We start from the raw sequence: 12489 nt of genomic DNA on the forward strand, positions 1-12489 counted from the left end.
GTTGTCACAAGAGGGCGGCGCTGCAATGAATTTGAGAACCCGGGAGCGGGTTTACAGTGGGGTTCAGTGGCTCTCAGCACCCCCCCACGACACAGGTTGTCCCAGCACCCGGTGTAGGGGGCTGTGGAGGGACCTACACTAAAGCTCCTAGGGGGCTGCCCCTGCCTCTCATTCCCCAGCGCCCCCCAAGCAGCGCCGCAGAGGAAGAGGTGGTTTCCTCTCCGCTGGGGCTGACCCAAGCCCCTTTGCCAGCGCTGCAGCTGTCTCCGCTCTGCGCCCCTGCCCCTGCCCCTACCGGGCGGCGGCGGCGGCGGCTGCTGCCCACGCGGGTGCCTGCGCCAGGGCCCCGAGCCCGCTCTCGCGTCCGGCCGCGGCGGCGGCGCTCCCCGGGCAGGCCCCGGCGTGCGGAGGGGCTGGGGGCAGGTGGCCGGGCCGCCGCAGCAAGCGGGACTCCCCCTAGCGGGCAGCGCGCCCCCGCGGCGAACCGGGCCCGAGCCCCGCGGGAGAGGGCGCTGGGCGGAGCGGGGGGCCCTGCCCAGCCGGCTGCCGCAGACAGATGAGGCGCCCGGCGCGCCGGCTGCCGGCACGGGCGGAGATGAAATTCCCGGGCTCCGTCCTCGTCTCCCTGCTCCTCTTCGTGGCCGAGACGGGCACCGCCCTGTACCTGAGCAGCACCTACCGCGCGGCGGGGGACCGCATCTGGCAGGCGCTGACCCTGCTCTTCGCCCTCCTGCCCTGCGTGCTGGTGCAGTTCAACCTGGTCTTCATCCACCGGGAGCTGAGCCGGGACAGACCCCTGGTGCTGCTGCTGCACATCCTGCAGCTGGGACCCCTTGTCAGGTGGGTGGCGGGCCGCTGGCCCGCGTGGGCAGCGTCCTGCCCTCCCGATTTACTTCATTAAAAAGCATCGCCGCTCCCTTCCAGCCACCTCCCCTGCTGCGCGCCAGCGGCTCCCCCGGGGGGCTCGCAGAGCGGACGAGCGCGCGGGTCGGTGGAGCGGAGCTGTCCCTCTGGCGCCCTGGAGAGCGCATCTTGTTTGCGGCAGCTTTTTCTTTTCGTAGCGAGCCCCCGGCGTTTGTGCATAATACAGCCGTGTACAGCTGTGTGAACGTTTGCAATGTATAGCACACATTGGCATGTGTTACATTTGCGTAGTCTTCAGCTTTGTGGTTGAGATGCAGCTGAGGTTCCCGAGATGGAAGCTCAGTTGCCTTTGTGTATCAGAGACACCAATTTAGAAACATTCGCTCTCTTTTCACGTCTCTGTTGTGTGGATATAGAGATGCGTGTGTGTGTGTATATAGGATTTTTGTGTTCTGCGTGTGTGTGGTACAGCCATGTTTGTCCATATGAACTAGATCTGTGCCTGTTGTGTGTTTCTTTGCACAATGTCCCCCTGCCCAAAACACCCAAAACGTTAGTCTGTTGTATTTCTATAGCTATTCTATCATAGGTGCTAGAACTGGAGTTGCAGGAGGTTTCCATTATATACAGGGTTTACAGTTTGGTTCAATGGTTCTGGGCACCCCCACTATAAAAATTATTCCATCCCCCCTGTATTCTATTGGTATGAAGCTGACTGAGTCTCCTTTGTGCTTATGCACCTGCATTAATCAAAGTAACACTAATGCTGTAGAATATGCTTTAATAGTTATTTTGTCAGTCTCTCAGGAACAGTCATGTTGCTGTCCTGAAAGCAAACACAGGGAAAGAAAGGGTGTGGTATTTGCTAACCTGCAGAATCCACAAATCTTAAGACTTAGCACTGAAGAAAATAGGTTATGAGGTCCCCCCCACAGAGGCTGGAAATAAAAAAGGAAGGCCAGGTGGCAAGCAAACAGTTTTCTCTCCTATACAGTGAGATCCTTACTGAGGCTATTTGTTTAGATGGAATCTAGAAGCTGTTTTCTCTTTGTACAGACAAGGCCCATTTCTCTAAAGTTGCTTGATTCTTTGTGAAGATAAGCAGTTTGATAGTTATAGTTACTGGGTAAGTTATATCTTACTGCAAATTTCTGCAACATAGTAACATAGATCAGATTGACTTCACAGGAAGAAAGGGAAACTCCTAGTGTGGCTTAATTTAAATGATTCCATTCATATTGTAGTATTTATAATTCTCAGGGGTTTCACTTCTTCCAGAAGGTGTTCTGTTTGACAAGAGAGCCCAAAATTCCACTTGAGATATTGAGTTGAAAGTGCCCTTTGAAACAATATTAGAAAGAAGAATATTTAGATTTGAGTTTCTGCCATCGACCCAGTGCGGTTTAGACACTGCAATAAGTCGAACTAAAGTATTTTGACGCCAGCTACATTATTCACGAAGCTGGAGTTGCATAACTTAGGTCGACTTAACCCTGCCCCAAGTTCTGCTATAGTTCCATGCTCTGTCCATTTGAGAAGTCAGAATGAGACGCCACTCTCACTAGTTCACGGTGATATACAGCATATGATGCGTGCTCTGCTGGGCACTTTCAGTTTGGCTCACTGGCTGATGCCCAGTTCACATTTTGAAGGTTTTCTTTGTAATCATAAAGGCTAGAGATTTACTTTCCTCCTTTTATTTATTTATTTATTTATTTCCAAATGAAAGCTCAGATGCTGGAGCACAAGATGGCAGCCACCTGGAAAAAATACTGCCTTGCCTAGCTACAATGATCTAGCCTTGTTTGGTTCCTGAACATGACAGAATTTATAAACCTGCTTATTGTCTCATCCTCAGTACCACCTATATTAGCTGGACATTTGCTGTCACAAAAGTAATTACAACAGGGACATCATACAGCTAGTAGCCTTCCCGTTCATGGAGAGAATGTTTGTGTTATGAAAGAGCATATACTTGCCTTTTGCCAATTTTATTTTCCCCCTCTGTAATAGGAACAGTTTCTCTATAAGTACTCAAAGTGATTTGTAGAGTAATATTGCCAATATCACACAGTGACCTGACTCTAGTCTTTGAGATATAGGCAAGTCTGAGAAAGGATACATTTCAATGTAATTGGCTGGGACGAAGTGACGGCAGGACACTATCTGGGATTTCTGTGGCACTTCAGGTTGATGCCATGCTTTGTGAATGCAATTATTCCTTTGAATGCTTGGAAAAGGTAGTTACACTTATTTAGAATTTTCTTTTTTGAAATGGAGACACTTTAACACCTAAACTGAAGGAGACTATAAAAGCAAAGTGACTTAAAAGCATTTCAGTGGAAGGTTTAATGTTCTTTTCTGGAGAAAACCTCAAATTACACTTTGGCCAAGTACAATCTCATCCCATTATCCAATTGCCTCTTTGTTCTGTGTTTGTACAGACCACAGCATAATGGTACATGACTAGGGCTCCTATGTACTATTGCAATACAGATAATTAGTAATCGGAGCATCACTCTGGGATTCATGAAATTCTCCCTTTATTATTTGTACCATAGTGATCAGCTCTCCCAAACATTGCCACAGGTGGCACCCAAGAAAAAAGGGGCTAGATCCACAAAGGGGTCTTAAGCATTGCAATGTCTAAATGTTAGGCAGCACACTGCCTACTGGAATCAACAGCCCCAAGTAAGGAGCTCAGGCTCTCTATATAAGACAATCAGAAGAGTGTTAAGCACCTAAGAATGAGATCTACAAAAGCTAGCAAGCTGAGCAGGAAGCTGCCTAAGCTAGCCAATAGGAAATGCAGAGGAGAGGGGTGTGTGATAAGGCCACACCCCTTAAGGGATTTAGACACATAAGTCTGGGCTGGAGGGAGGTGTCTCCCTCTGCTAGGGATTCACAGCCAATTTTCCTAAAGTTAGGTGCCTAAGCCTTTTCTCCTGGAGGGTGGGAAGGAGTTCCTCCCCTCCCTTATAACTTTTAGCCCAGTGGTTAGAATATTTACTCAGGCTGTGGGAGATATAGGTTCAAGTCTCCCATCTACCTGATAGGGAACAGAGACTTGAGCCTGGGTTTACCACATGTTAGGTGACAGCCTGAACCACTGGGTTATGGAGCTTTCTCAGGGTTGCCTCTTAAAGCTGTTCCACTTTGTATAAATAATTCAATATTCATTGGCTCAGGGACTGGAACTTAGGTCTCCCATCTGAGTGTCTGTGTGTGTCATTGTCCTGTGACAGTTGGCTCCTTTCTGTCTGATATGAACTGTATCTGTTACAGCAAGTACAATATGTAGGATGGGATTTTCAAAAGCACTCAGCATGGCTTAACTGTGTTCCCATTGAAATCAATTGGAGTACTACAGGCTTCAGTGGAAGTAAAATTTAGCCAATATAGTGTACACTCCACCCCTACTGTTCATTAAGTTCTAACATGGGCCTAGAAGGGGGTCAGAGTTCTTACAAGTCACTGGCTCATCAGGTTGGCATGGTCAAGGCACATCAGTTCCCTAGCCAACAGTTCACAATGGTGTGATAGGGCCAGCATCACATCCAACCACCTTTGGCTTCTCTAACCCCATGGAGCAGCGAGGTGAATGGAAGGTGGCCTTTCAGCATGAGATCAAGCAAGTAGCAAACCCACAACTTCCAGAAGTGTACCTGAGCATCTTAACCAGTCAGCTACCACACCTCTTCTAAAGTGGGTGCTTGGTTACAAATTGTCTGCAGCAGGGACTGCCTCTACTTACACAGTAATAAACTATGCTCTTGCACGAGGCAAAAAAGGATAATACAAAGGGCTTTCATGCAAAACACTGGTGATCAAATCCTGGTCCATTGAAGTCAGGGGTACAAAGTTTTTGGTACTGAACACAATAGAAAGAAATTAAACATTTTGTTATGTGCAAAACTGTATCTACATCAACACTGACAGAAAAGAAACAAGGAATTCACGACAGTTGGGTGGTTTTCCCATTCCATGAAAATTTTCGAGATATTGAAAATATTTCTGCTCCTGAGTTGAGATGAAAAGTCAAAATTTCTAATTTTCATTATTGAAAATCCAAAAATTTTTTGGATCAGGTCAGTCAGAATGTTTTGTTTCAATAATCTTGAAACATTTCATTTCAATTTTGACGTTTTAGTTTATATATATATATATATATATATATATATATATATATATATATATATATATTTACCTTAAATTAACTTTCATTTCAAAACGAAAAGTCATTTTGAACCGAAAATGAAACTTTTTTAATCCCATTTCAACAATTTAGAAACTTAAAAAAACAAACAAAGAGGAAATTGTTCAAAACCTACCCTTTTCTGCAAATAGTCTTGGTATCAACAAATCAGCATTTTCCAACAAAAAAATTTTTTGCTGAAAAATTCCCCTTTGGCTGTAAAATTCACATACTACAACCAGAGAAATGCCTGCTATACCCAAACTTAAATGTCGTGAACTGCAGGAACAAAAGATAGGCTGAAATTTCCAAAGGCTCCTGACAATTTGGAAGCCCAATACCCGCTAAAATTCATGGGAACTGAGTGTCCATATCCCGCAGACGATTTTGAAAATATAAGCCTGAATCGTTTATTAAGTGTTGGAATTTAGGCTCCTAAGTTACAAATGGGTGCTTTTAAAAATTTTACCCAAAGCTAAGCTTAGTGCAGAGTTAGCTGTGCTTTTTGTAGTGATTAGTCTAACTGTGCTTATAGTGTACTTAGCATTCGTGTGTGACTTTTCTCTGCATTTGCTTTCCCCTGCTACTAACACTGGGATTGGTAGACGAGAAGTTGTGCAAGGGGAATGAAGAAATGTTGCTTACTTTCTGCCTCATGGGTTGCTTGTGATTGGGACAGGAGCTAGTTCTGTGTGGAGGAAGAAAGTAACTCAGGCCCAGATCCTCAAAGGTATTGAGACACCTATCTCCCATTGAAATCAATGGGAGTTAAGCATGTTGTCATAAATATAAAGGGAAGGGTAAACCCCTTTAAAATCCCTCCTGGCCAGAGGAAAAATCCTCTCACCTGTAAAGGGTTAAGAAGCTAAAGGTAACCTCGCTGGCACCTGACCAAAATGACCAATGAGGAGACAAGATACTTTCAAAAGCTGGGAGGAGGGAGAAAAACAAAGGGTCTGTGGCTGTCTGTATGCTGCTTTTGCTGGGGATAGAACAGGAATGGAGTCTTAGAACTTTTAGTAAGTAATCTAGCTAGGTATATGTTAGATTATGATTTCTTTAAATGGCTGAGAAAGGAACTGTGCTGAATAGAATGACTATTCCTGTCTGTGTGCCTTTTTTGTAACTTAAGGTTTTGCCTAGAGGGATTCTCTCTGTTTTGAATCTAATTACCCTGTAAGGTATCTACCATCCTGATTTTACAGAGGGGATTTCTTTACTTCTATTAAAAGTCTTCTTGTAAGAAAACTGAATGCTTTTTCATTGTTCTCAGATCCAAGGGTTTGGGTCTGTGGTCACCTATGCAAATTGGTGAGTATTTTTACCAAACCTTTCCCAGGAAGTGGGGTGCAAGGGTTGGGAGGATTTTGGGGGGAAAGATGTGTCCAAACTATGTTTCTCAGTAAGCCCAGTTAGAGTTTGGTAGTGGCAGTGGAGATCCAGGGACAAAGGCTAAAATTAATTTGTACCTTGGGGAAGTTTTAACCTAAGCTGGTGAAAGTAAGTTTAGGAGGTTTTCATGCAGGTCCCCACATCTGTACCCTAGAGTTCAGAGTGGGGGAGGAACCTTGACACACGTAAATATGTCTGAGGATCTGGGACTCAGTCTCCAAGTGGAAGGATTGCAATAATGCTCTCTCAGGGGTGAGGGCTAGAGGTTAATTGCATTTTACTAGAGAAAAGGTACAATTAATGCTTTAGTGGTGGTACACAGAAGCACACCCTTCCACAGGTATGGACAGTCGGGTTCAGAGCATTTGCTGTCATGTGTTGCCTTAGTTGTGGTTCTGATAGGGAAACAGCATATCAGTTTATTTAAAAACAAGACTCCTAACCCCACCCCTGTCCCTGCAAATTAGAGAGAATTCCAACACAACCCAGATAGCAGCAGTTTTAGTTTGCTTCTTTGAATATTCCTGGTCTACCTGACCAGCAGGCACTCTTCAAAAGCCTAAGCTTTTCTACAGTTTATTGTTAAAATGTTTTATTTGGGACAATGGTGCGTTCTCAGTCATGGGTTGCTTTTTTAAAACATACAGACTTTCCAGTCAGCTTCTAGCTCTAACAGACATTACTCTCTAGAGTAGTCCACTGGAATAATAATATTAATATAGTCATAGTTTGCTTACCAACAGAAGCCCCTTCCTATCTTGCTACTGACAGGGCTCAAGGGAGGAGAGGCCTCATCACTGGGATAATATGAGCTCTTCAGTGTATTTTCTAATTGGTCATTTAAAATCGTTTGTCTAAAAATGGCTGAGAACTTAAAAACTGGATGGTAACAACCCACAAATTCAGTGATGATTCAACCTGTTGATGACCCATGGCTACAGTTCTATGGGAAGTATAAGTGAGGGTGGGCAAATGAGTGTGTGGTGCTGGGAAAGTAGTGTTACATTGTGCGCTTGGCAAATGTGGGGTATATGCTGCAGTGAGGGGTTATATGTGTTTGGGGGTTTTGTGGGTCCTGGTTGTGTTGTTGTGTGGGTGATTTTGAAGAATGGTGGCAGTTGAGCCAGGTAATCCACCATCTATGCGGTCTCCCTCACACAACCAATGAAATTGTTGCATGCAAATTAGCTATAGAGTAAGGGTGGTGATTGGTTGAGTTACCTGAGATTGCACAATGGTCTAGGATTCTTGGAATGGTATAGATACAGGCCTTATTGTAGCTGAAAAGCTATGCTGTTGCATAGGTATAATTCATTAAGTCAAAATGGCTGAGACCTTTAAAAATTAGATGTTAACAGATCACAAACCCTAGTGATGATTCAGGCTGGTGATATTCTTAACAAAAAGAGGTCTCCACTATGCATGTAGCTGTTCCTATTGCTTCACAGTGACTCTCAGATATTCTAGGCCTGAGTGACAAGCAGAGAGAGTGACAACCCTGGAATTTTATTATAGATAAGGCTACGTTTATGTCATGGAGGTCATGGAAGTCACAGAATCCATGATTTCCAGAGCTCTCCGTAACATTCTCTGCTTCAGCCCCAGGGGCTGCGGGACTCTGGAGCTGGCAGCCAGTGAGGCCCTGGCAGGATTCCAGCGACAGGCAACCGCAGCAACAAGCGACCCCCTGCAAAGTTCCAGCAATAGGTGACAGACTCCTGAGGGGGCCCTGCTCAGGGTTCCAGCAACAGCCTCACGCGGGAAGAGGGGGACCGGTCGGGCGAGCGGCTGGAGTGTCCCATTTTCTCTTTGGGAAATATGGTCACCCTGCAGCTCCCAGCCACCGTGGGCAGAGGGAGAATCCTGCAGCTCCCAGCCACCATGGTTGTGGGGGAAACCATAGAGCCGCAGCAGCAAAAGTCACAGACAGTTCATGGCTTCTGTGAATTTTTGTTTATTGCCCTTGACCTGCCCATGACTTTTACTAAAAATAACCATGACAAAATCTTAACCTTAATTATAGATACTGAATTGTAATAGTAGTAATCTCCATTGGCTGTGGGATGTACTGGTCAGATAATGCACCTGGCTGGCTGTTATGACTCCTTGCTTTCAGGTTGGGATATATAATTCCCCATCACAAATCTAGAACTCAGATGACAGCTACTTATAATTTGGGTCATTAATACAAATCAAAGGCTCAATCCTGAAAATGCTTACCCCAGTGAGTAGACTCATGGATATTAATGTCACATCAAGAGGACAACTCACCATTATGAGTGGGGGCCCTACCAAATTCACAGTCCATCTTGGTCAATTTCATGGTCCCAGGACTTTAAAAATCATCAATTTCATGATTTCAGCTATTTAAATCTGAAATTTCAGAGTTGTAATTGTAGAGTCCTGATCCAAAAAGGAGTTGTGGAGCGGGGTGTTGCAAGGTTATTGTATGGGTGGGTTTCAGTATTGCTACTTTTACTGCCTTCAGAGCTGGGTAGCTGGAGAGCAGCGGCTGCTGGCCAGGAGCCCAGCTCTGAAGGCAGAGCCACTGCCAGCAGCAGGGCACAAGTAAGCATGGGATGGGATGGTATTGCCACCCTTCTGACCTGCTGCTGGCAGGGTGCTGCCTTCAGGGCTGGGCAGCTGGAGAGCGGTGGCTGCTGGCCAGGTGCCCAACTCTGAAGGTGGAGCTGCTGTTAGCAACAGTACAGAAGTAAGGGTGGCAGGGTATGGTATTGCCACCTTTACTTCTGCGCTGCTGGTGGTGGGGCGCTGCCTTCAGAGCTGGGCGCCTGGCCAACAGCAGCCACTCTCTGGCAACCCAGTTCTGAAGGTAGCACAGAAGTAAGGGTGGCAATAGTGTGGCCCCCTAAAATAACCTTGCGACCCCCTGCAACTCCCTTTTGGGTCAGGACCTCCAATTGGAGAAATGCTTGTCTCCCTGTGAAGAGGGATAGCTCAGTGGTTTGAGCATTGGCCTGCTAACCCCAGGGTTGTGAGTTCAATCCTTGAGGGGGCCATTTAGGGGATCTGGGGCAAAAATTGGGGATTGGTCCTGCTTTGAGCAGGGGGTTGGACTAGATGACCTCCTGAGGTTCCTTCTAGCCCTGATATTCTATGATTCTAAATCTGTATAGTATAGGGTAAAAGCACACAAAAGACCAGATTTCACGATTTGTGATGCATTTTTCATGGCTGTGAATTTGGTAGAGCCCTAATCATAGCACAGTAAAGTTGGGAAATAAATTGATTATCAGAGAGCAGGGCACAGTATTAGTAATTGTGAAAATGGGTTTAGAATGTTAATAAGGCTATTGGAAAACCCTTGATTTTTTTTCTATCACTCTTTATCTGTTGATTTACTTCCAGGTGTGTGGAAGTTTTTTACATTTACTTTCATGCGGGGAGATTTGAAGAGCCTTATGTCAGCATCACCAAGAAGAGGCAGATGCCTAAAGACGGACATTCAGAAGAAGTTGAGAAGGAAGTGGGCCAGGCTGAAGGCAAACTGTTTACACATAGATCTGCATTCAGCAGGGCATCTGTGATCCAGGCTTTCCTCGGCTCTGCGCCTCAGCTGACGCTTCAGTTGTATATATGTGTCCTGCAGCAGGAGATCATGGCAGCTAGAAGTATGTACAGTTTGTGTTCTATCCATATATTGGTGGGAGTGAGAGTTGGAGGGTCAGAGGTTATTCTCTGCTGAACTGCCTGCAGTTGCCTCAGCTGGAGGAACGGGCTTGAAACAACTTCATTTGCTGGGCACATTCCAGTGGGTTTCAGCGAGCTGTTACTTTGTACTGCATCCAGGTTCTCCTCTACACCATCAAATTTTGGATTAAAGCACTTATTGTGGCGTCTTCTGGGTGCTGCATAAAAAGTAATATTGTAGATCACATTCATGGCATGATAAGGAGACAAATTATTTGGAGACAGAGGAACTGAGCTATATTTAAGGAGAAAAAAATTACCCGGTGTTCCCCATTAAACACTTGGCCTGGGTATAGGGTAGAGCATATTTTCCCCATGCTGGAACAAAGAACTACTACTTTAAGAAATAAAATAAAATACATACAGAGACACCTGAAAGGATTTCTTCTTCCTTAGCTGTTGCCAAAGTAGATTCTGCTTCTGCTATGGCACCAGAAGGACATGGGCCTGTGCTTCCCCAGCTAACATTCTCTAAGGCCCAATTACCAATCAGGTAAGAAGAGGAAGGATTTGGGCAGCTGTGTGAGCTTTAGGTGGCTGCCTCAGCAAAGGTGCTTCCCTGCCAGATTACTGAATGGCTCCTTTGGCTGGGAAGCCAGCAGGCTATGCACCTTTGTTGGTTTCACAGCTGGGGAAGCCTCGAGAGGGGCCCCATGTAACAACTTATCTAAATATTGTACTTTAGCTGCAAGTTGGGGATAGGACAGGTAGGCACATGCAGGTTCTGGCTCACTAGTGAGGACCGTGCGATGGTGGCAGTTTTCATCTCTCTGACTCATGAAGTGTGAATGTAGGTCTAAGATGATGGTCACAGAGGCAGGTGATTTTGCCCCACTGGCCATCAACTGACCCCTTGTCGTTTTTATTACACTTCTCAGCTGTGCTGCATGACAGCATGCAACAAATGTCGACAGAGGTGAAGTGTTCATTTTGGATGTAATGGGCACTTCCCCCATCACACTGTATGCTCTTTGTATCACCTTGCACAGAAAACAAGTATGCAGAGCTGACTGTAGACCAGGGCCTCCCATGTGGCAGGTGTGCTGCTGCTGCTGACAAAAGATGCTTTAAAAAAAATCAAGTCATGGTCTCAGGTTTCAAACTAAAAGCTATTTCCCCATGCTAATTTCCCCCTACTGTTACTCGCACCTTCTTGTCAACTGTTTGAAATGGGCCATCCTGATTATCACTACAAAAGTTTTTCTCCTGCTAATAATAGCCCATCTTAATTGATTTGTCTCATTAGAGTTGGTATGGCAACCCCCATCTTTTCATGTTCTCTTTCTATCTTTCTACTGTATTTTCCACTGCATGCATCCAATGAAGTGGGTTTTAGCCCACGAAAGCTTATGCCCAAATAAACGTATTAGTCTCTAAGGTGCCACAATTCATGGTCTGTGTATCCAGCAAAGCTGTGTTTCTACCACCCTATGGACATACCTTTGCATTCTATAACAATACAATAGTGCTGATTTAGAGGTGATGCACCCTAGTTACAAGGTGCAGCTCAGCATGCAAAGAGTAACGGAGGAGGAGAAGGATCTTGGAGTATTGGTTGATCATAGGATGACTATGAGCTGCCAATGTGATATGGCTGTGAAAAAAATTAATGCAGTCTTGGGATGCATCAGGCGAGGTATTTACAGTAGAGATAAGGAGGTTTTAGTACCATTATACAAGGCACTAGTGAGACCTCACCTGGAATACTGTGTGCAGTTCTGGTCTCCCATGTTTAAGAAGGATGAATTCAAACTGGAACAGGTACAGAGAAGGGCTACTAGGATGATCCGAGGAATGGAAAACCTGTCTTATGAAAGGAGACTCAAGGAGCTTGGCTTGTTTAGCCTAATCAAAAGAAGGTTGAGGGGAGAGATGATTGCTCTCTATAAAATAGAGGGATAAATACCAGAGAGGGAGAGGAAATATTTAAGCTCAGTACCACTGTGGACACCAGAACAAATGGATATAAACTGGTCTTTGGGAGGTTTAGACTTGAAATTAGACAAAGGTTTCTAACCATCAGAGGAGTGAAGTTTTGGAATAGCCTTCCAAGGGAAGGAGTGGGGGCAAAAGACCTATCTGGCTTTAAGATTAAACTTGATAAGTTTATGGAGGAGATGGTATGATGGGATAACATGATTTTAGTAATTAATTGATCTTTAAATATTCATGGTAAATAGACCCAGTGCCTGTGATGGGATGTTAGATGGGGTGGGATTTGAGTTACTACAGAACATTCTTTCCTGGGTATCTGGCTAGTGAATCTTGACCATATGTTCAGGGCTTAGCTGATTGCCATATTTGGGGTCGGGAAGGAATTTTCCTCC

The 12489-nt window shown here is 45.2% G+C and overlaps 1 protein-coding gene across 1 annotated transcript in view; it reads left to right on the forward strand.

Annotated features, from left to right (window-relative positions):
* The first annotated feature begins 462 nt into the window (after positions 1-462).
* The window catches only part of XK (X-linked Kx blood group antigen, Kell and VPS13A binding protein), a 28703-nt gene continuing 16676 nt past the window's right edge, over positions 463-12489 (forward strand). The window contains exons 1-2 of the mRNA XM_073358189.2: positions 463-840; positions 9821-10083. Of these exons, the coding sequence (XP_073214290.1) occupies positions 557-840; positions 9821-10083 (547 nt within the window). The 5' untranslated portion in view covers positions 463-556. The remainder of the gene's footprint in view (positions 841-9820; positions 10084-12489) is intronic.

This window comes from Lepidochelys kempii, chromosome 1 (assembly GCF_965140285.1).
Source record: "Lepidochelys kempii isolate rLepKem1 chromosome 1, rLepKem1.hap1, whole genome shotgun sequence".
NCBI lineage: Eukaryota > Metazoa > Chordata > Testudines > Cheloniidae > Lepidochelys > Lepidochelys kempii.